Source organism: Pteropus alecto, unplaced genomic scaffold, assembly GCF_000325575.1.
Source record: "Pteropus alecto unplaced genomic scaffold, ASM32557v1 scaffold98, whole genome shotgun sequence".
In the NCBI taxonomy this organism is placed as follows: domain Eukaryota; kingdom Metazoa; phylum Chordata; class Mammalia; order Chiroptera; family Pteropodidae; genus Pteropus; species Pteropus alecto.
In genome coordinates this window covers 2,362,605-2,386,190 of record NW_006443570.1, presented here as the reverse complement: position 1 = coordinate 2,386,190, position 23,586 = coordinate 2,362,605, and the positions used below count along the sequence as shown (strand labels likewise).

The following is a 23,586-nucleotide window of genomic DNA, read 5'->3' as shown; positions in this document are numbered from 1 at the left end:
CAGTGAGGACCATTTGAGGAAACTAAGTTGCTTGGGGAATTAATGGCTGGGGGCTTGTAAGACACTGTAGGAACAAAGCTCTTCTACTTCCCTGGCTGCAATGCCATGAAGTACCTGTAGCCAACAGTTAAATCACATAGGTTTTAAGGTTTGGTTTTTTTTTTTTTTTTTTTTTTTTAGTTTTTAAAACAAGCTCTGGCCAGTTTTATTAAAGAAAAAAATTTGCATGATTTACTTTTAACCAGTCTGTTCTGGCATGCTTCTAATGATATCGGAATCACCTGGCTCAATGATAGCCAGTGTGCATACTCTGCAATATTTTCCACACGTTGTGCCCAATTCAAGATTATTGCCACTGTAGTGATGGACACCAGTCTTGGCCAACATGGCGTAGTACTCTATTTCAGATTTCCTCAAGGCTGGGCAGTTGTTGGCGAGGATGACCAGTTTCGCTTTGCCTTGTCTGATCGTTTTCAGAGTCTGCTTGTACCCCAGCATGTACTTTCCACTTTTCTTAACAAGTCGGAGCCTAGAGTTGATGGACTCCAGGGACTTTTTCATCCTCTTTGCAGCCACCGCCTTCCTGCCTTAGGTGCAGGATGGCCCCCAACCAAGAGCAGCCGCCAAGATGGCTGCTATTCTTTACTCTGATGCATTAAAACGTGAAGGAAACCGTGTTAGATATCAGTTGCCTCCATTGGCAACTGAATTACTATTATGGTCCTAGTATGGTTTTTGAATATTTTCCATGTCTTTAAATCCAGATACAGTACATATAGTGGAAAGTTTGCAATTATCCAACATAATCCCCCTGCCCCTTAAAAAAAAGTAACATTACTCTATAGACAATTACATAAAACCTCACAACATCCTTGAGAGGTAGATATTGTTATGACCTTACATTTTTTAATCAAAATATTAACATTCCAGTTTCAAATAATATCAATGTATAAGACAGTCCACTATTTTAATATTTAGAGGAAACTTGCTTTCAACTTCTTCAAAGTACAAAGATCTGTTTATCGTACCGGTGGCATGTTGGGGTACAGAGTATATACAGTTTGGGTAAACAGAGGTACAGTCTTTTGCTGTGAGCTCACACAGATTCAAAGCCTACACCTTGAGTCCACAGTCCTCAGAGGCGGCAGTCCCCAGCTTTGGGTTCACTCATAATTCTCAGAACTGTTCAGTCCTTTTAGCCTTAGAGAACAGAGTCCTTTGGCTAGGGTGGCCCAGGTCTAGCCTTTGGTTTCAGGTCAAAAGTTGTTCTCTTTACAGGCACTTACATCACCAGTCATTTTGCTCTTTCTGAACTGCCTGCAGAGGGTCTCTGAACTGTAATCCTGAGCACAAAATTAGTTCCCAACTCTTGAAAAGAAAAGAAATACCACTGTATACCTCTTATTTTCTTCTCTACAGCTTGATGCTATTTTCTAGGACAAAATTTTCATCATTCTGCTTCCTTTCCCCTTCTTGAGCTCACAAGTCCTAATTCTGAGTCTGAGAAAAGCTTAGATATCTCTGAGGGCTCAAATCTTGGGTGTTCCCGAGTGTCCAGATCTCCACCGGAGATCAGACCGGCAGACCTGCTCTCAGCAGGGTACACGTTAAAGCCAGGACTTTGGACAGTTAACATTTCCATTACGGTCTTCTTGCCTGCCCTGAGAAATATGTCGGAAGTACTTCTTTTCCCCTTAAAATATTCTACTTGGGAAAACTTTATGTTAATGTGAGCTTTGTTAACACAGTGTTTCAACCAAGTAAAATTTTGTGTTCTTAAACGTTTCTTTCTGCAAAAGAAATCTGAGGTCATTTTATATCTGGGCCACTGTGAGTATGGGCCTAGCAAAATGTTCAGTGCTGCATTTAAAAGGCGAGAAATTTTGTCACTGACAAAATCAGAAGCTGAGTCAGGAACAGCTCAGAGGTAACAAAGCACAAGATTAGCTAGCTTATCTGTATCAAGGCAAATGTCTTTTTGGGAGAGTGACTTAAGTAAAGAATCTAAAGACTGCTAGATTTATTATCTTTTTTTTCCTCTGGTGATGGCGGTGGAGGGTAATGGGGGAACACTTCTATTTAGTTCTCTGCCAGGAGGAAATACCTTTGCAGCACTTCAGTGATAAAGGAAATCTGGAGAACCAGTTCTCTTTCTTTTCCATCCTCACCCCAATTGTGTCACCTTGGCGGCAAGGGAATTTCTCATAGGGGCAGGCTGTTTCTCAGATTGTGGCTTCCTGAGGGTGAGGCGGGAGGCCCAACAATGAAGGAGAGACCAGCGCGCCTCCTGTTCAGGGGGACTCTGGCTGAGAAGGCAAACGTGCTGTCTGAAGCTGCTGTGGGACTTCAGCTGTGAGTCCGGCCACCTTTTTCTCTCAGCATCTTGCTAAGATTCTTCTTCACTGTCTTCACCCACCCTTAGCGGGTAGGAGGGAAGGTGGGGGTCATTAATTAGTATAAGGGGTGCCTATAGAAGAAAGTGTTGACCTGTGTGGTGGTAACCACTACATACCACTTAGTTCAACTGTAAGATTTAAGAATGCTTCCACATACAAATTTTCTCTGGACTTGATATGCCTCCGTCTAGATTCAGAATGCTACAATGAAAGTACAGCCTTTGGAAATCATTCAGAAAACCCATTAGTCACAGGGAAAATGAGGGTCATATTTACAAAAAGTGTCCCTGGGTGGGTGGGATGGGCCTTAGTTTCACTATCTCAAGGTGCAAAAGTTGGTGTCTTCAGCGAAGAGTTTCCCATTAATCTGGCGGAAACGCTCCCTTTCCCTAGCTTTCTTTTCTACTAATCCTTCTAATTTCTCTTCTTTTGTTCCCTGAAGAGTCAACAGGATGTGTGACATTTCAAGAATATAATAAGTAGCTTCTCTTTCACAATGGGTATAAGCAACATGGCAGCTCCAAGCAGCTTGGAGTCTAGGATTACAGAAATACAGTGATATACTGAAGACTACACACCGAAATATATCTTGTCTTTTAGCTGAAATCTCCAACATGTTGGGACTGTTGCCATGGAATTTCACAAAATCTTTTTTCCTGAGACAGACGCCATGCTACAAAGAGGGATAAGCCATTTGTGCAGTCTGAGGTGGAACATTTTAATTACTGGCAGCACATATAACAAGTTGTGTTTGAGCCTGATGCATAAGCCCTTTCGAAATATCAAGGCAGATACATAAAACGCTAATCTACCAGGAATTGGGGATTCTTGGCTCTGGAAGAAATGTTCACAAAGCTGACTCTTAATTTGTAAATAGGCTCCATGAAGTTGTCCCTGGAAGCAGAATTTATTTTCCCTAACACAAGTCCCTAAAAAGGTAAAAAAAAATAAAAAAAATAAAAAGTCTTTGGCAAGCAGCTGCAGGTGCCAGTTTGTGTGTACACTTTGGGGCAAGATCAAAATACCTTCCTGTTTTTTGTTCCTCCCCACCACCCTCTTCACATTCACAACTCAGTGGTTAAAGGAAAAACTTAACACTACCATTTTCACACCAAAGATATGTGAAACAGAATTCATATACAGACTCTTCTGCTTAATACTTAATGCTGCATAAATGCTTACTTTTTCAAATATCCGTGGGTTTCCAGTACCTATACATTAAGAGCTTTAAAAAATAACTGGTTACTGCATAATTATATAAATTTAAAGCTGGAAGAGACCTTAGAGAACATCTAAATCCAACTCTTATTCAACAGTTGAGGAAATTTAGTTTCAAGAGTTAAATGATTTACCCAAAGTCATACAGCTAATTTGGGGCAAATGTGGAATTAGCAAACAGATTTTGTGACTCCTATTCCAGTGCTAATTTTACAACTATTGCAGCACTTTTCCTTGATAGGATGCCTCCCATAATTAAGGATAGAGATGACCAATACATCTGCAGAACTAAGATCAGACTTTCAGGAATCTTTGTGGGATACTGCAGCTCCATTTAAAATGAGAGTAGGGGGAACCCAACCTGCCTGATGAAGAAGAACCTTCCAGCAGAGCTGCTCCCCTCCTCATCCCATTGCGAAGCTCAGCTCTGATCTAAACAACATTCTTGACCTCTATCCCTGAGTCCTCTCTTGTGGGGTGGGGAAGACTAAGTCATACTTTTTGGATTCTTTGGTATTTTTTTGGTCAAAAAATTGTTTGCAAGTTTGCTTTGAGCTCTATACTAATACGCCAGGAAGGAGACCAAGAACTTTCAGGTAGGTGTTTTTTTTTCTCCCCTGGTGGTGCTGCTAAACCATCTTCCCCTCAGAACTCAGCTCTGCCAATCTTGATCACAGGAAATGGATGCCATCGCCCACAGTGGACAACTTCCTGGAGTTTTGATGATGGTCTATATTTAAAACCATGAGTCGTTCTGGTGTAGAATTTCTCCTAGATGACTGGTTTAACCCAAAGCAGCTTTTAATTGGAGATGGGAGGGTAAACAGTAGAAGCAGAAGTATCATCAGATGAGTTGGTTTTTTTTGGTTGTTGTTTTGTTTTTGCTTAGATGATGAGAATGAATCTGATGCTCCGTGACTGGGTCTTCAGTCATTGGTAACAGACACTTATTTTATGGCTATTCTTTTCCTTACTATTAGATTCTAATTAGGATGAGATTATATCCTAACCTTCAGCCTTGTGTCAAGTGCAGAAGGGCAAGTCTTCCCAACAAGGTCAGCTGGTCAGTTTTTCTTTTCTGTGGACCTGGCTTATGACCAAAAGACTTTTGAACGTAAGGCTGATGTATCTGAGAAAGAATGTCTCGTGTAGCACAACTGGGACACTCTTTAGACTGGCAACAAACTCCAAGGAATGCCTGTTCTATTGATGCAAAAGATGATGACCAAATACTTCATTGGCTTTTAAATATAAAAATCGAGTCCCTCACAGGAAAACAAGGTGTCACAAAAGTAGTAACACATCTGCAAACAACTTTTGAATGGAGATAGCGTTTCTCTGTTGCCCATATGAACATGGCCCTTTAGACACTAAAAATAGTATGGGAAGGAATTTGGATCTGAGTTTGTTTTGAGGGTGATTTGTTAAGTGGGGTATCAGTTTTTAAAAATGATGTTGAATGCTCAGGCGCAAATCATCTCTGGGACCAGATGTTCACTTCAATGTGGCTCTGTGTTCTCCTCTGGCTATGTGAGATGAGAACTCATATCGATCGTGGCTTCGATACCCACACATGTTACACTCAAAAGGGTCACGAAAGCCGTGGCAGCCCATGTGAATAGTGAACATCACATAATCCAGAAAGAGGACTCGACAGTGGTCACACCGATACACATCCATAATCTCCCCTTCTTTGTTGATCACTTTGATGGAGTCTCGTGGGCAGATGGGTGGGGGCTTGAAGAGTTCATAAGAGCGGGGGACCTCCTTCAGAAGAGGCATTCCATTGCGGACCCGAGGAGGGACCATGTGATTTTGCTGGTAGATATGATTCTGGCGTTCTTCATGGTTGCTGTCAGTGTCCGTGGAGTCATGGCCACTATTGTTGGGGGAGAGGCCTCTTTCAGAAGGGAGGTTCTTCTCTGGCATGTGGATGGTCTTCTTTTCCAGGTCCTGGGGGACACCATTCGGCATCTCAGCACGGGTGAGGGCTATGGGGTACATGCTGCTGATAACTGGAACCATCTCTGAGGTGGGGGCAGGTGGTGTCTGTACTAAGGGGCGCAGGGCCTCAGCACCAAGATAGCTGATGGCATTATTGATGGCTTGGTCCATCATTCGGTTCTGTATTAGCTCATTCTCCTTCTCGTACATATAGCTGGGATTATAACTGACATCAAAGCAGTGGCGCTTCTCACCTAGAACAAGTGAAAGAATGAGTTACAAAAGGAAAAACACAAAGACAAAGCATTTATAAAATTCTTTTTCAGAGTCCTTGAAAAGTGAGGAAGGACATGCTTTGCTCAAGAACACCCAGCCCTGGCAGAATGGTTCCATACGGTGCTGAAGTCTCAGGGGACAGTGGTTGACAGCACACGTTTGGGCAGTCAAAATAAATTAAGCCAGCAGGCAAAAGGGAGAGTCATTAAGTTGAAACTACAACATGGGTTGTTTCCACTGCTCAGATCAGAGGGGAACTCTGGAGAAAACAAAGCAAGAGAACAGGAAGATGGGGTTCAGAGGGGGCTCCCTGTGCAGGAGCGTGGGGGCATTGGCATTTCTACTGTGTGTGAACTCATAAGATACAGTCAGGTCCCAAACTCTTATTTTGCTTGTTATTTTCTGTTTGTAACACTAGGGAGCCAAGGAACAGAAGTACTACAAGTGGGGATGTTCAGTGACTGGCCTCGGCAGCTTTTTAAATAGCTACAGGGATAGAAAAAATAGCCCCAGAAACTACCCACTCCCTACACTTGCCACTCCCCAAACACAGCAGTCACCAGATTGAGATTTAAGTAGAAGGGCTTCAAATGTAGGTTTTAGAAAAGCCTTCTTGATGAAAGATCGTGATCTTTGTCCCTTTCATAAAGTGTGTGATTCTTTTGCTTGAAAAAATGTATCATTGATACACATGTGATCATTAGGGCCTATCTCACACTTAACTGAAATATTTATTTGTGGTCACCTTCTCCTACTTCTCATTGTCAAACTGCTGAGAAATTTTGAAAACAGAGTTTAGCCACCTCCAGGGCGTGTGGGTGTTGTGTTAGAAAACAAAGGCTCTCTGGCCACAGGGAAAGCAGGAGAGGGGTCTGCAGTGATGGCAGATGTGCTCAGTGATGAGTGGCTGGTAGAAAGAAGAGAAAGCAAAGAAGATATGTCAAGAGTTGGAAATGAGGCTAAAGTTATTGCTAATGTTTTTTCATTCTGTAGATGTTGGGTTCGAGAGATTTGCTGAGCCTTATCCTCTCTTCTGTAGCATTTCCTAGGCATGTTGTGGTTCCAAAATTTGTTACTGCCATACAGTAAAGGGTTCAGTGATTAAAAAAAAAAAAATCCAAGAAAACAAAAGGATTGGGAGAACCAGTTCCTTTTCTTGAGATGTCTCCAACCTAGTGGGAGAGAAATAACACCTGTATATATAGAACTAGAGAAAAATAAATGTTAAAAGTTGTGAAATGGCCACTTTGCTCTATAGAGGCCTTTGATTTTATTCTAAATGCCATGTTTGAGGCATCTGAGCAGAGGAGTAATACACCTTCTACAAAAAGAATTATAAGGCAAGGGCAAGGTGGCTTGGTATAAATTTTATACTTAAATGTTATGAGAATGCAAAAAATTCACGAGTAGTTGGGAAAGGAAAAGCATTCTTGCCAAACTAAATTCTGAGAAGAGTGTTGCAATTGTAGGATTTAGATTTTCAGAGAGGTAGAAGAGACATCCTAATTGAGGGAGGAGCATGAAGGCAGGCAGAGAAGTGGGACTATGCAGGACACGAACAGGGAAGAAGAGAGTCTGGCTATAGCTAATATCAAGAAGTATGAAATAAAGTATTTCTCAAACTTCACTTATTCCTTCACATTCTGCAATATTCACACACCAGGGTAGTGTGGTTGACAGCATGAGCCCTAGAATCAGGTGGACTGGATGCGATGCTGGCTCATCAGTTATGAGTTTCATGACCTTGGACAAGTTACTTAACCTGTAAAGTGGGGATAATAATCGTATGTACCTCACGGGGTCACAGATCAGCACTTAGAACAGTGCCTGGCACATAGAAAGGACTTAAACATCAGGGTTTTTAGTTTTGTTTGAATCAGTCCTCATTTTTTTTCTTTTCTTTTCTTTTCTTTTCTTTTCTTCTCTCTCTCTCTCTCTCTTTCTCTCTTGCTAAAATAAACATATTTTTTAAGGAAACTCTGGATCACTGACATAAACGGAAAACAAGAATCACTTGCCACAAATAGGTAACTATGAAAAGTTAAGACGATAAAACAGAGCAATTGATTCAATTTTGATCCGACACTACTGTGAGTACTTGGAGACAAAGACCCCCTTTCTCTTTGTCCAAAACAGAAATTGCCAAGTGTGAGATTAGTGTTAAAGACAACTAACATTAAGTTAGGTCTAAATCTTTCTCCTTAGTATAATCAGGTTGATTGAAAGAGGATAAATAGAAAATAATTTTCTTGACTGTGGATCTAGGTTTTTTAATGCCCTATGGGCTTCCTGGCACTTTGCATACCACATTTTGGGAGATATTGGAAAAAGAAAATACATGGCAGGACCAAATGATGGGCATTCTGAATGGCCGACCATAGAGTTTGGATTTGAACAGACAGCAAACCAGTACATGCCCACGAGCAAGGAACACTTGTGGTCAAAATGTTATTTTCAGGATAGTAATGTAACAGCAATGTGTGAGATGGACCAGAACAGTGAGAAAATGGAGCAAGAAAGACCAGCTAAAAGATCTGATCTAATCACACGCATTTGTCCTGCATCCTCAACCTTAAGGCAAACCTGACAATTTCTAGACAAATACCTGAGAGAAAAAGTATGCAAAGAAAAATGTCCTGCCTTGGCAACTCATTAAAAAGCAACAGAAAAGTAGACTTTTGCCAAAGTAATCAATGGTTTTCATTTTAAACTTCCTGATTAGATATATCTTTGATCAAGGCTACTTGGAAGAATAAGACTGAGAACAGGAAAGCCAGCTAAGGTTACACCTATTTATTCCCCTGAGCATGACATAGAAATGATGAACTTTGGTTTCTTGGCCTTTTCAAGGTTGTTAATGATTTTCCATATGGCCAGCTCTACTCCACTCCCCAAATACCAGGGGTCTCTGAGAATTTTTTTTTTTTAATCTTTCTACCTAACAGAGAGGCTCTAGAAAGTTTCCAGGGTGGGACAGGCACATCATAAACTCTGCTTTTATCCTTTCTACCAAGAGTTGGCTTTACTTAATTAGGAATATAATTTTACCACCTGCAGCATATGTCAGAAAACAGCTGAGTGCTAACGTTGTAAGAGGCAAAACATTAAGAGGAAAATGAACCCCTGGACGAGTGGAAATATGTGACTGAGTTCTGTGGTTAATGTAGACCATTGTTCATTGTTAAGAAGATGGGAGAGCCTCAGATCTTCACGTGCACACACGCTGCAGTCATCAGATCCCCTCATCTCCAAGTTACGGTAACTTGAGTTGTGCAGATGATTATCAGTCACCTGTAGACACGATGACTCAATGTGTATGAAACTCAGAAGGGGTAAGCTACAGTAATAGAAAAGCCAACAGCTCACGTTTCTTTAGTAACACACTCATAAAAAAGGTTAGTCAAACCACAAGAGTGTAACTGCTCCCAAACCTGCATGGAGCGTCTGGTCCAGCTTCTAGTCAAAATCATACCACACCTTTGAATGACTAACGACAGCAGCTTCAGGCTGAATTAGGTTTTCTTCCAATGAAAATACAAATGGCAACAGCTTGTCCTAAGTTTAGAAACCAAGGCTGCCTGGTTGGGGCATTCCCTACCTGTGGTTCTTTTTAAAGGTGTTGATTCCTAATATCTAGGCTTTGGTAACTTTAAACTGAGCAACTGCCTGACCTGAACTGCTGCAATGTGTTGAAGGCATATGGTTGTTGGCTTCTAAGTGCCAACTTCAAAGTACAGAATCCTAGCCTAGAACTAAAAGGGACCTTCACTGAGCATGTGGATTCAGACCTCTACCTTTGGGGTCGAGGGTCAAGATCCACTACCCTAATCTTTTGACTTCTGGTCTTTACACTTCACAGTACCTAGCACTGTGCTTTATATATAATACTGATAAGAATAGCCACTATTTATTGGGCTCCCACTATATACCCAGTGCTGTCCTAGATACTTTGCATATTGTCTCATTTTACCTAAGACGAATTATCATCTTAGTCAGATGAAGAACCTGAAGTGCGAACAGGTTGATAAAGTTGCCAAGGTTGCTCAGTTGGTAAATGGAGGACCAGGATGCAAATCAAGGGCTCATATATCTCAGTATGTGTTTGAGTGTTAACTAGTGTTTCCCAGCTGATACCTTGCCCATGGCTACACATTCCCACCACCGGCAGGTAGTGACTTCATATTCTCTCCTGGAATGATTCCCATAGCATTGGAAAAACAACTGTGCTTTGTCCCGTATAGACTAGCACCATGCATTCAAGAAACATCTATGATGCATCAAGTTGTGATGTCTATTAGGTGCTTAACAGAGTGCCTGGCATATTTAAGCACTCAATAAGTGATAGATCTTTTATTACTACTATCATCATCATCATCATCATCATCATCATCACCATCACCACCACACCGTGTTAGATGCTCTGAGGGATAGAGATATAACTGCAATCCAATAGGAGAGGCAGCATTTACACAATTTTATTACAAATCAGTATCCTTAATACTATGTGGTGGAAACAAGTATAGAGTAGCCAGGAGAGTGAAGAGAGAAAAACACAAACCATTTCTCACATATGCCACATGTAACATGGGACAAATGTTAATCTCTTCCTTTTTTTAAAGTCTTCTTGTCACCTGAGGTGGTGGTAGTGATGGTGGTGGAGACAATCATATATCTCACAAAAAGCAGACTGTCAAGCTTGCCTGGGGTGCAGAGGGAGAACAGAGCAGAGGGAGAACAGAGCAGAGGAGTGGAATGTAGACCACACACACTTTTATGGACAGGTACGCGGGTGGGCATTCCAGACAGAGAGCATGGAGGAACAATTACATGGAAGTGGGAGTAGTTCCTTGTAGCTGAATTAAAGGACTAGTTGGCTGAAATGATAAAATTGGAAAAGGTAAATTGGAGACAGATTGTAGAAGGCTCAGGCTGCTTGGGTAGTTTGGATTTTATTCCAATGGGGAGCCACTGAAAGGTTTTTGTGAGGAGGGAGGAAAATGATTCGAACATTATAAAAAGAATACAATTCCAAAATTCCAATCATCATGATGAAGTAATGTGAAATATTCGGGGTTTCTTTGTCTTCAAGTTTCTTCAAGCCACCTGAATGTATTTGCTGCTACTTTCATACAATTTCCCATGTGTATTACCACTTACTCTCTCTTACTGCAAGCACATATCCAAAAAAAAAAAAAAAAAAGGCAAGTAAGTAGAATAAATGGAATATTTGATGATGATTATGGCTCTGATATCAATCTAAATGAGACTAAAGTGACTAACAACTTTTTCCAGGGAGAGGAAGCAGAGGGGTGCCACAGAATAAGAAGCAGGAAGGAGAGAGAACAGAGAGAGCTGTGAGGGTGGCAGTGAGGAAAACTGAGCTGGAGACCACATTTGTTGTTGTTGCTGAAGAAGCTTTTGTTCTCTGTGAGACTTGGTGAAGTGCTATTTGGATGTTGTCTGTCCTGATGGAGTCACCAGGGGAAGACACCCCTCATCAGAGCTTTTCTTCCACCAGTTTTCAATGACTAGACTTGTCCCCGTCCAAAGCCCCCGTGTCACACACATGACATGCAGTGCTCTGGGTGATCTCCCTTGGACTGCAGTGCTTTATAGCCCTAGGCTCTGACTCTGCTCTGTGACCTACCGGCTGTGCCTGGGTGATCTCTGGGTGATCTCCCTTGGACTGCAGTGCTTTATAGCCCTAGGCTCTGACCCTGCTCTGTGACCTACCGGCTGTGCCTCTTCATCTCTCTGATCCTCTGTCCCTCCTTGGTAAAAGAACTTCAGGGGGTGGTTCCTCATATCCCTTCAAGCTCTAAAATGCTGCGACTTTGTAATGCATATAGGATTATGGATTTCAGCCACTTGGAAAGGGGTGGGAGAAGATACTTTGTGCTCTCAGAAACAGGTATTAAAACTGCTTCCTGTCACTGTTAACCAAAGCGGACAATTTCTCATTAGTTACTTCAGAGGGAGAACTGCTGGTGTTAGTTGAAGTGTCAAAACCTCACTCACATGTTTACCGCGGATGAGTGAGATCTTTTTTCATGTTCTTTTCAACATGAAAACTTCCTTTAATAAAGTAATACATAAAAATTTAAAAAAATAAGGAAATGCTATGGTAACCACTTTGGTCTGAATAACACATCTGTTTTTGGAGAAAGAATGAAAATCAGAAAAAGAAATATGCAGAAATGCAGTCATTTTCCTCCTCCCTCAAGGAGAGAAATCTGGCCTCTATTTTGAGCCAAGTATTTGAAGATGGCCTAGTTAGAAGTATAGTCCAACAAGTTTATAACAGGAAAATAAGATTCAGAGAAAGTACAACCCCTAAAAGGATTAGGTGCGTTTTAAAATTAAGGCCTTCTTGTTCCTGAAAAACTAAGGATTATTTTGATGATGTAAAGATGCTGATTTCTAATGAACATGTGTCAACTTATTTTTCATTTTAGAGAAAGTGACACAAAATTTCTTGGAGAATTAGGGGAAAATGATTTGATTTTTCTCCTGCTTGGGTAATTTAATTTTACTTTTACTCTACAACAGAGGCTTTTTTTTTTTTTTTTTTTTGATGTGTTTCTAAATGCATTTAGACAATCCAATCTGTCCCTCTTCCTCAGTTCGTCTCTAATGGATGAACAATGCTACTTACTGGTAATTCTCTCTGGCTTGCTGGAAAAGTATCAGGCTGACCTGATGGTATAATTTCACCTTTACCCTCACAGTTCAAGAGGTCAGGGAAGCCAAGGTTGGTCTGAGGGCTGTGCAACTGTCAGTAGGATTAAAGGGAGTGACTCATTCTCCCTTCACACTTTACCCATTGCCAGTTCTCTGGCAGCTGATCTTTTCAGAAAATGGTGCCTTAGAGAGGAAATATAGGAGAGAGAAGAGAAAGAAGAGAAGGAAGGAAGGAAGAAAACATTAGCCTCATATGTTTTATATCACTTCATCCCGCACATTCATTGCACAGTGTTATAATGTTCCTCCCTCCGCTTTGATATTACTATTTTCTATCAAAAAGGGTGACTCAGTTAAACGATTCAAAAGCTTTCTTTGATTTCAAAAAGTATCTCTAAAACAAAGGTTCAGGATATAAGCTAATGCTAGATTATAATAGTGCTCAGAATATCACGTGTGTGGCAGGAGCCCTATAACCATTTCATGATGAATGAATGGATGAAAGAGCAAACAAACAAGTAGTAATGCCCTAAGTTAAATATAAGAATATTGAGCTAATGAAGCTGTTTTATGGATTCTTCTTAGATTCATCTTCCTAAAAAAGACCCTAAAATATACACGGTTCATAATATAAACACCATAGCTATACAACCTTAAGAAAAAAGTTATCTGAAGTTATAAATACAAAGTGCTATTCATGATTGCTGCCTTTTCTAACTCATTTCACAGACCTGTAGAATGATAGAGCTGGGAGGGATCTTCCTGATCACTTCATCACCTAATCGGTCTCCTCATTTCACAGGTGAGTAAACAGAGGTGCAGAAAAGTTACGTGATTTGTCTAAAGATACACGGTTAAGAAATAACTGAGCTAGAATCAGAACCTGGGTCTTTTGGCTTCTGATCCAGTGTTCTTCCTACAGCACTATACTATAATTTACACAAAAGAAAATTTCCCTTAGTTATTCAGGGTCCCGCAGCCCTGAAATTGCCACCTCAGCTCAAATCAAGGGCAAACTCCATTGGGTTTTCTGATTCCACACAGAGAGAATGTGACGGTTCAGAAGATGAGAGAAATCAGCATCTACAAGATCAGTATTTTTCATGAGTCTGGAAATGACGGAGTGAAAAATCCTCTGGTTGCAATGGTAACAAACAAATGGAACATGGATCCCTGATGCGATGTGCAAAATGGCATGTACTTGGACATATGAAACATATGTTTTTAAAGCTGTGCAACTTTTATTATATTAAGTAGGGTTTTAGGTCAGTGATGATAGGTTTAGGGCAGCTATAAGAACCTTCTCTCATATATAGGTATCTTCTCTCATATTTTAGTTCTCTTATACCAATATGCACTGAGCATAACTGGATCAAAATTAAGTCACTTTACATTTTTTCCTTGCCTGTTTCTCCCCATGTCCCTCCCTACATCAGCTCCAGCCACTTCTAGAGTCAAAACTTTCTCCAAATTAAATTACACTCATGGCATAGAATAACAATCCAAGTTTTCCTTTGTACTCCAGTCAGAACCTCCTCATATAAGTAAAGCTCAAAAGATATATGAGCAATGCCTTATGATAATGTCTTGGAATCACAATTGGTCCACTGAGCCCAACTCCATATGGAAGATGGTAAGGAGGAAAGGGTCTCTCTAAACTGAAATGTACCAACTTTAGTCTGACACAATTTATTCTTAAAGTGACTAAAAGGGGGCAAACACTTTTCAGCTAATCAAAATAAAATAAATAAGCATAAATACCAAGCTAGCTAATTTTGAAATATATGGGGTTTTTTTTCAGTATATCTCTATAATTCACATACAATGTCTTCCCGTAAAAAAAACTATCTAGACCAGAATAAAATTTAACCAGATTTAAAAACAACGTAGGCACTTACTATCTGTAAAGGTTATTGAAAAGAATAAACACAAAAGGACTGGAATAAGAAATCAACAGCAGCAAGCAGCTTTGGAAAAAGAGACTGACAGATTTCTAAAATATCACTGGTGTTGAGGGAGGCCTATTTTCATGTGATAACTATTTTTGTTCAATATCAGCCTTTCAATTTATAGCAAAACTGATACATTCAATTCAGCTGCCTACTTTACAAATAAAAATCTATTTTAAATATCCTGGTCACATTTATGTAAACATCTGGGAGAGTTCAGCAAAATATCTCTGCCCTTCGGCAGTCTCAATACATTAAAGGACATCATTATTTCTTAGCCATCTCCTTCTGCTATGTTTCTTTGACAATGTAAAAACCAATGGCATAAAAATTAACTCTAGTAAGATAAATGACTATAGCAAACCTCGTTATTTCAATCTATGTTTTCCCAACCACTTTCCCTTAAGGCCAATTCTCAATCAAATTCAAGAAAATATGGCAATCCATTTTAGAGCATGAAAAAGTTTGAGCATGATAACGGAACCAACTTGTAAAATATAATTACAAAAGATTACAAAAATGTTATCTTGGACACCTTACTGGTGTAAATTGCATAAACTCTCTCATGCAACATATGTCATTCAGAATAAAGAGGAAGGAACAGCATTTTTGACACCAACTCTATTTAAGAAATTGAACACCAAGTACTCCCATCTTCAGTCATTAAGTTTCTTTAGTTCAAACATCTTATTCTATTTGCTCTAGTTATCAAAATGAATCACAAAGAATAAATGTGTACAATGGAAAACCAATTACCTTATTTTAATAGAGATTAAGCTAGGAAGGGCCTGTATAGTAAGCATCCTATGTTATCTCATTCAAACAATCTGCTAACAACAGCAGGAAAAAGGGTTGTATTCTTACCAATGAATTTCTGAGGCATTGAGCTTTTCCGTTTTGCCACATTGCTTGCTAATCTGTCCAGAACGAGAGCTCTTTCACTTCCCATCTCTGCTTTGAAGTGTCTTGCTTCGGCACTTGCTGGTTTGGAAAAATATAAAAAGATGGAAAAGAACACATTGGTAAGTGGGGAAGAAAAGGAAATAAACCGAAAGGAAAAGGGTCCGAGGTCTGATGCACACTCTTTTGTTACCTGTTATTACTAATCAGATTCTTGCCTGGGGACCTGCTGTGGTCAGTAAAGCCGCACAAGGGCACATTCAAATCTTGCAGTCCTTATGCTGAGATGGGAAAGCCCAACCCATCCCCAACAAGTACCTTCATTAGCAAGAGGAAGTATTAAATAAACAGCCTGGACGTGGTTGGCTGCAAAAAGATAGATGGAGATCTTCTAACCCCCGATCAGCCTTCTTTCTGATTCTGAGTAACTGCATGTGACACCTGCAGACTGATATAATTCTTCTTAACAACTTTGAAAAAAAAAGTATAGTGCCCCAGATTTACAGCTCTGTTTATGTTAATAGCACTTTTGAAAATAGATACACTTACCCAGACAGCAAGAAATCTACTCAGTGATTTGTGTATTGAAATTCTAAGTGGTTTTTTCTTTTTCTCTCTGTCTTTTTTCTTTCTTTCTTTTTTTTTTTTTCACATCATGCTCCTTTCAGTTCCTATCTTTTAAAATTCTATTTCTCTGGGCTCTGCATTATCTGTTTCATATGCTCTTCACATTTAAAAATTGTCTGTTAAAATTTCCCTAAGCAATACTTCTGTCTTGAAATTAAAGAACAGTTTGTATAATACATCTTTACTACATTTCTAATGAAAAATGTGAATAAAAACTACCTAAGAATATGGTTTAATTGTCAGTCTATGAATATTTCCAGTGGTGTAGACCTGTGGTTCTCAGACCTGCCTGAACATTAGAATCACCTAAAGAGCATGGAAGGCACATCTATGACCAGTTTCCCCTTCAGATCCATTAAATCAGGATCTCTGGTGTAGGGGCCCAGGCAACAATATTTTTAAAGCTCTCCACATGACTTTAGAACAAAGCCAGAATTGAGAACCACTAGAAGGATATCTAATCAACTAGTTAACTGGAATAAATATAGTATACCCTTGCACAATAGGCAGTACCCAATTTAAAATTCAAGAGATATAAGCTGCTCTAAATATAAGGCTTTAAACTTTAACACATGATGCTAGCCCAAGCTAGAGATCAGCAAACTTCTTCTGTAAAGGGCTAGATAGTAGATATTTTAAACTTTGTGGGACACATATCATCTCTGTTCTACATTTTGTTTTTTTTTTTTCCCCCCAACCCACCACCTTCTAAAAATGTTAAAACCCTTGTACACAAAAAGGCTGCTGGCTACATTTGGCCTGAGGGTCATAGTTTGCTCACTGCTGCCCTAAGCAAACGTATTGTGATACAACAGACATTTCTCTCTGTTTTATTACTAAGCATTTCAGGAGGTCATAAGTAAACCGAAGGATCCATATATTTCTAATGTCTCTAAGGAAAATGAAATTAGTTTAAGGGATGAGAGTAAAAAGCAAGTGATGATTGCAAAATGGAATTCTTCCCCCAACTATATATATATACACAGATTTAGAAATTGTCAGTGCTCATTTTGTAATTGAGTAGTTTGCTGAGTGAAGAGTTTCTAATATACGGAAATCATGTCACCAATTCTATGGTCCCTCAGACATTCAGTATCGCAAATGGACTTGCTCAGAGAGAAGAATGCTGTCTGCCTCTGCAGTAAATGAACAAGACTGTCAAGTATGGTCAGGGCAAGAGAACAAAAAGACAAATCAGAAAAAGAGAATTCAAAGTATTAACTAGTTTTCATTTTATTGTGGGTATGTTTTTGGTTTTATTTTTTAAAACTCTATGCCAGTTGTTACACAATAAATTATAAAGCTCAGGATTTTAAAAATTCAGGAATAAAATGAAACTAGCTCCAAAAATGAATAAGAGAAAAGGATGATAATACTGACCATATTTACTAGAATTTGTGAGTTTCTCATCAAAAATAATTCTGTGTTCTAAAGAAATAAATCCGAGCCTCCAGTTTAATCTATTAATAACACTTCTTGTGTAATGAAAACAATAGTGGTCAGAATAAGAGGCCTGGGCAGCTTTTGGGCTAGTGGTGGAGCACTGAAACTTTGGCTGACCAACAACCATTGTAAATAATTGGTACTTAGTGACAAGACACTGCTATTGAGTGAAATGGGTCAAATTCTGTCCGGCACGGGGATAGGTATAAATGACCAAACAGGAAATTATTATATATATTATTTCCTTTCACACAAACCACCAGCAGATGTGGCACTACCCAGAGCCCCAAGAGCAGAGAGATGAAAGACAAAGGCCCAGGATTTGAAATAAGCTATAGGCTTTTATAAGGAGGCTTTTTCTTAAAAGCATCAGAGAGGCAGCGGAGTTTGTGCTTTGACTGGGAACATTCGTTCTGGTTCAAGAAACTTTGAGAGGATTAAATCTAGGTAAGGCTCCCCCTAATACCTTATAGTTATTATCAAAAAGATTTATAGTGAAATGAGAATGAAAAGAAATACTTTGAGAATTTTTAATTTTATCCCGATTTTACCACTATTCTTACTAGTCTCTTCAGTCATTCCTCTAACCATTACCCAGACGTATGTCTGTTCAGTCCCAGGACTCCCCGAGTGTTATGCTACCAGTCTAGCTCTCCCCACTTGTCTCTCAGCAGTCACTATCTACATTTTACCAAAGTCACTATCAATTACCACAAGCAGCTTTCTGAGGATACATACTCAATATATGTATTGGATGGATGCTAAAGCGGGGACACATTGACCTAAATTATGTAATTTAGGGCATGTCACTAAATGGCAACCCTCCGAGATAACATCACCTTTTATCCCTGGTTACTCACCGAGCTTGTCTTGACAGTTATTTCTAGATAAATCTTACCCTGTAAATCAGTGTCCAAATGACTCACATTTAAAAAGATGAAATTTTGGAGGTTATGGATAGATAGATAATTTGAGGCATGGGTGGAGACTTTCTCATTTACACAACTCTGGTTAGACTGAAAGAAATCCTCTGAAACTAAGCTAGAGAGCTTCATCTGCCCACACCCTCCTTCTGGATCAATCACTCAAAATACCAACTCTAAGAGCCCAACCCTCTTTGCAAATGTGAACATACTATAGAGATTAAGTTAATCTTTACTGAGCTGACTGTGTTTTTTAATTGGCAAGTTAGGCAAAGGCTAAACTTTCGATGAATATGGCACACTCTCATTTTCTTTCCCAAACTGCTTGTCTTTTGCCTTGCAATTGTTGGACAGCTGCTATACAATACCACTAAATGATCGTCCCTTAAAACATGAAGAAATGCTTTGGAGTTAAACAATCTTTTTGGGATCACAAAGAGTTTAGGCAGTACACTAAAAAGGGGCAGGGGTGGGGGTGGAGAAAAGGACTATTGGCTTTTGGTCCTTTGCTTCAACTTTAAGACCCAACTCTCTATACAAACAGTCTAGACTTGTTATCTTGCCGCATCATGTCTCAGAATGTTAAGTAGAGGGAAACCAGTTTGGCAAGATAGTAAGAGAACAAGATAATGGGTTTAAATGATGAAATAGGAAATCCGTTCCTGGGTGGTGTTTGGCAGTTTAATGTTGCAAGGGGTGGGTGTGGGGAATATGGATGGTGGCAAGGAATAATTTGCACACTTGGTTTGTGAGTGCACACAGAAGGAGTGGGACTGCAATTCTGGATCAATTCCCCTTCATGTCTCCTATATAGTGTATATACCAATTTTCATTGGTAAAATTACTTTAAAGACATTGAAAAAATAAATAATAAAACTAATATGAAGTCATAATTATAGAATAGATTACTACTTTTAATATCTGCACAAGTCTTAAATAGCTTGTCTGGTTTTTAGTTAACTGTTTCTATGATGCAATTTCTATCTCAAAGTGATTTCAGATTTAAGTATGCAATTTGTTGTATTTTTGTGTTTTTTTTGTTCAAAATCCTTCATTAGATCTTGAATTGTTACATGGAGCTCAAATAAGATGCATGCTTCCTCTCTCTTCTATGGTGTCAGTAGCTAATGGAGAATGGAACAAAGGGGTGTTATTGTGCAATCATAATTGTCTAAGAGATTGCTCTCAAAGACTAGGCAGGCTCTAACAAAAAAGTTACATAAAATTAATGCCTTTTTCAGCAAGTAGAATGAATACTACCTGTGAGATAGTATCAATTTTTTTAAAAAGAATAATCAGTTGGGAAAATAGACTTTTAAAATGTTTTTAATTTTTTCTTTGGTCTACTACTTGGTAAAAATATAAGTTTATTCTGAAACTCTCCCATTTATATTAGCTCGACTCAAACACTGAGAATGAAGATAAGAGGTTTCTGACTCCTAGATTCATAAATAAATATAATTATTCAATTACTTTAAAATTCTTGTTATTGCTAGAACTCATTGTCATACAAAAATATGTCCCGCTCCAAGTATTCATAATTTGTGTGAAATGAGGCTAAATGAATCTCTATACCAGCTGTTAGTCCCTTTCTGGAATAAGAATCAAGCTAATGTGAAAATGAAATCTGTGGTCTCCTATATTCATTCTTCTTTTCATATATAATTCAATATAACAGCAGAATTGGGTTATCTTGATGTCACTTGTGGTGTCTGGTAAAGAAACATGGACTGAAGTAAAATATCACACATGTCTCTATTAGACCTCTGCATTATATTAATAGATTAAGTGTCCATTCCCTTGTTGGACTGTGAATTCTTCAAGGGTAGGGCTTTAACCTTCAGTTATCTTTACAAGCACAGACACAGAACCTGACACATAGAGACTACAGCAAATGCTATCCGAATAAAAGAAAAATGATTAGTAAGGCCAGAAGTCCTGTTGCCCACACAGCATTCTTTTGCACACTGGTTTCCAGTCAAAAGCCTTTTTATCTGTTCTGTTTCCATAAAGGCTTGTTGCGGGGCAGGTTTGTCCCAAGGCTTGGCTCTCACACTAGGCTGCACTTCAATTTACAACAAGCGCTTGATGAATAAGTGCCAAATCCACAGTAGCAATGGAGCATCATCATTTTAAAAGCTAGGGATGAAGGGATAAGATGTACTACTGGTGATACTCTAGGTATCAGGCTCAGAACGGAATACTATGTCCAGACTGGGACTCCCAATTTTAGGAAGATAACAGAAATGGAAACCATATAGGGTGCAATTGCAATAATTAAAAGGATTGCCTTGTGTTGGATGAAACAATCTTTACATTTTGGACTTCAGGAAAAATTGTGGGAAATATTTGAAATATAAAAGAAAGTAATATACTGACTATCACACACTACTTGTTATACTGGATTAAGCTGTGACTTGATACATTTTGTAATCTGAAACTACCATGACAACATATTTGTTTTAAAAAAATCAAAACTTGCTTAGTTAACCCTTTATTTTTTGCTGAGACTTAAAGTATGTTGCACGCATCCATCAAACCACCCTGTGAAATGCAAATTAACTCAACCTCTTTATTTCAGCATTTCCTGAATCACCTTATACCACTGAAGACAGCGAAAATATTTCTTTTGATACCTGCCTAATTTAAAATTCCTAAAAAAGGTTATGGGGATAGGAAATAAGGTGGTAACCTTATTACAAAATCAGTAATTCTGAGCTTACTGTTCATAGAGGGTACTGTTCAAAAATCAGTGTACTGATTTTTTCCCCTACTTCCTGGAGAATGAAGACACACATATATGCATATGTATGTGTCTATTAGTATATGTATTACTGTATTTCTTTTGTCAACCAGATAATGTATAACTTAAAAAAAAATCTAGCTAATCAATCCATATTTCCCAAAAGTGGAAAAAGTAGAAAAAAATGCAAATGTCCATTAACTGATGAGTAGACAATCAAAACATGGTAAATCCACAGAATGGAATATTATTTGGGCATAAAAAAGAATGAAGTGCTGACACATGCTATAACATGGATGAACCCTGAAAACATTATGCTAAGTGAAAGAAGCCAGACATCAAAGGCCACATATTGTATGATTCCATTTATGTAAAATGTTCTGAATAGGCAAATCCACAGAGAAAAAGTAGATCAGTGGTTGCCAGGGGCTGGAGAGAGAGGATATGGAGAGTGACTGATAATGGCGGGGACAGGGTTTCTTTTCGGGGTGACAAAAACGTTATGGAATTAGTTAGTGGTGATGGTTATATAACTTTGTGAGTATATTAAAAACTACTAAATTGTGTACTTTAAAAAGGTGAATTTTATGGTATATGAATTATCTTTCCATAAATTTTTGAAAATAAAAAATATAGCTAATCATGAAAACAATGAATGTTCTAGTGATTTTTAAGAAAGTCAATGAATTTTTGATGAGTCTTAATTTCCTCACCTCTAAAATGAGGTAGGATTAGACGCTCTCTTTAATCCATCTAGCTTTAAAATGTTAATGATTCTATTTGGACTATATTAGATATTCATAACTTGGGGGTCTCTCACAGTAAGAGCTTCATCTATTGTCTGAAATATAGAACTACGAGTAAAGATGCCCAGCTATTGACTGACTAACCTTAAGCATGTTGCTTAAGATATCAAAACCCAAGTTTTGGGTGTTTGGTTTTTTTTTAAAGAGAGTAAACATTTCTTTTTTAGAAATAACGAAGAAATCCAACTCCTTGATAAAACCAAAGATGCCATCAGGATAAAAAGCAGAAGCAGTGCAAACCAACGGAATTCAGTTGGCCAGTTCCTAACACCATAAAATAGGCTTTATCTACAACAAAAGTTTCCTCTCACTCAAGCGGGTACAGTTAAACTACTCATGATTTCCACTCCATTTTCCCCGTTTCACATTATTTCTTTTATATTTGTGTAATCTTTCTGCTTTAGAATGTTCAAACTGTTCAACTGCAATTATTTTTGTCAAACACCAAATCTCATAAAGATTTGTACCTACTCTAAATAAGCAACTGGTTCAAGTGACCAAGTAAAAATGTCAGACAATCCAATCTGCAGAACCAGGCTAATGGTCAATGGGATGGGACCAAGGACAGCTGCGGAAATACAACACAAAAAAGTTTCAGGCTGTTTTGACTGAAAGATGAAAAGGAAATAAAACCACAACTGACACATGGAAAGACATCTAGTATTTCAACCAATTGCCACTAGGTATATAATTCAAAACACTGAATAAAATATGAAATTCCCAAAGCCAAACATAAGCACACAATAAATCATATGAGTAGACAAGTATATGATTTTTGGGCCTTGTGCATAGAAAATCCTTGTGCTTTTAATCAACTCTGCCCTAGCCAACCCTCAAGCTGTTCTACCCTCACTCTTTGCCATTTCAATTAATGGCAACTGCATTCTTCTTCACATCCCACATGATTCTGTTAGGAAATCCTTTTGTCTCTACCTTTAAATGTGTGTGTGTGTATGTATATATAAAATTAGGACACTTCTCATCACCCCTACTCCTACTAAGACATAATTTTCTCTTGCTTGAATTATTGCAATGACCTTCAATTTCTATTCTTGCTCCAAATACAATGTATTCTCAATAACAAGTAGAGTGATTCTTTTCAAATGAGAAGCCTAATCATGTCACCTCTCTGTTCAAAATCCTCTGAAGATTTTCAATTTCACTCAGAGCAAAAGCCAAAGTCTTTATAATGACCTACAAGGCCTGATATGATCTGGTTTCCCATTTCCTCTCTGGCCTCATGTCCTATTACTCACTCTGCTTCGGCCACGCAGGACTATTTTTACTTCTTCATACTCAAGTCCAAGGGCCTTTGCACTTGCTATTTCCTAGTTATCTGCAGGGCTCTCTCTTTATCCCTTTAAGTCTGTTAAAATGTCACTTAGTCAAAACCTTCCCTGACTCACCTTCAGCACCTAGTACCTGCTTCATCTTTTTCATTTATTTTTTTATTAAATTTATTGGGGTAACATTGGTTAATAACATTATATGAATTTCAGATGTACAACTTTATAATACAACATCTGTATACTCTGTTGTGTGCTAATAACCACCTGAAGCCTAGTCTCCTTCCATCAACATATATTTGTCTTCCTTTACCCTCTTCATCCTTTCTTACTCGTCGTTTCTCTTGATAATACCATCTTCTAATATGCTGTATAAGTTACTTAAACTATGTTT

The 23,586-nt window shown here is 38.6% G+C and overlaps 2 protein-coding genes across 5 annotated transcripts in view; both read right to left on the bottom strand.

The window, feature by feature from the left end:
* Window positions 1-200: 200 nt before the first annotated feature.
* LOC102882610 (60S ribosomal protein L30-like) lies at window positions 201-1,642 on the bottom strand. The gene is made up of 2 exons (XM_006925120.1): window positions 1,587-1,642; window positions 201-583 (listed from the first exon to the last, which is right to left on the bottom strand). Exons 1-2 carry the CDS (start codon window positions 1,640-1,642, stop codon window positions 238-240), a joined length of 402 nt encoding a protein of 133 aa, XP_006925182.1. The 3' UTR covers window positions 201-237.
* The window catches only part of IKZF3 (IKAROS family zinc finger 3), a 76,386-nt gene continuing 53,307 nt past the window's right edge, over window positions 508-23,586 (bottom strand). For 2 of the 4 annotated variants that reach the window (XM_006924696.2, XM_015599342.1), the window contains exons 7-8: window positions 15,329-15,445; window positions 508-5,812 (exon numbers count right to left, since the gene is read on the bottom strand). In XM_006924696.2, coding sequence (XP_006924758.1) covers window positions 5,109-5,812; window positions 15,329-15,445 — 821 coding nt within the window. In that variant the 3' untranslated portion in view covers window positions 508-5,108. Of the gene's footprint in view, window positions 5,813-15,328; window positions 15,446-15,557; window positions 15,901-23,586 lie in introns of those variants that run through there. The other 2 variants (XM_006924697.2, XM_006924698.2) reach the window with 2 other exon arrangements.

Bases quoted from the DNA above. Each gene is read 5' to 3' on its own strand.
- LOC102882610 (XM_006925120.1), bottom strand. From the start codon at position 1,642: ATGGAAATGTTAACTGTCCAAAGTCCTGGCTTTAACGTGTACCCTGCT. The intron at 584-1,586 runs GTCTGCCGGTCT...CACCTAAGGCAG, and splicing joins GTGTACCCTGCTGAGAGCAG to GAAGGCGGTGGCTGCAAAGA.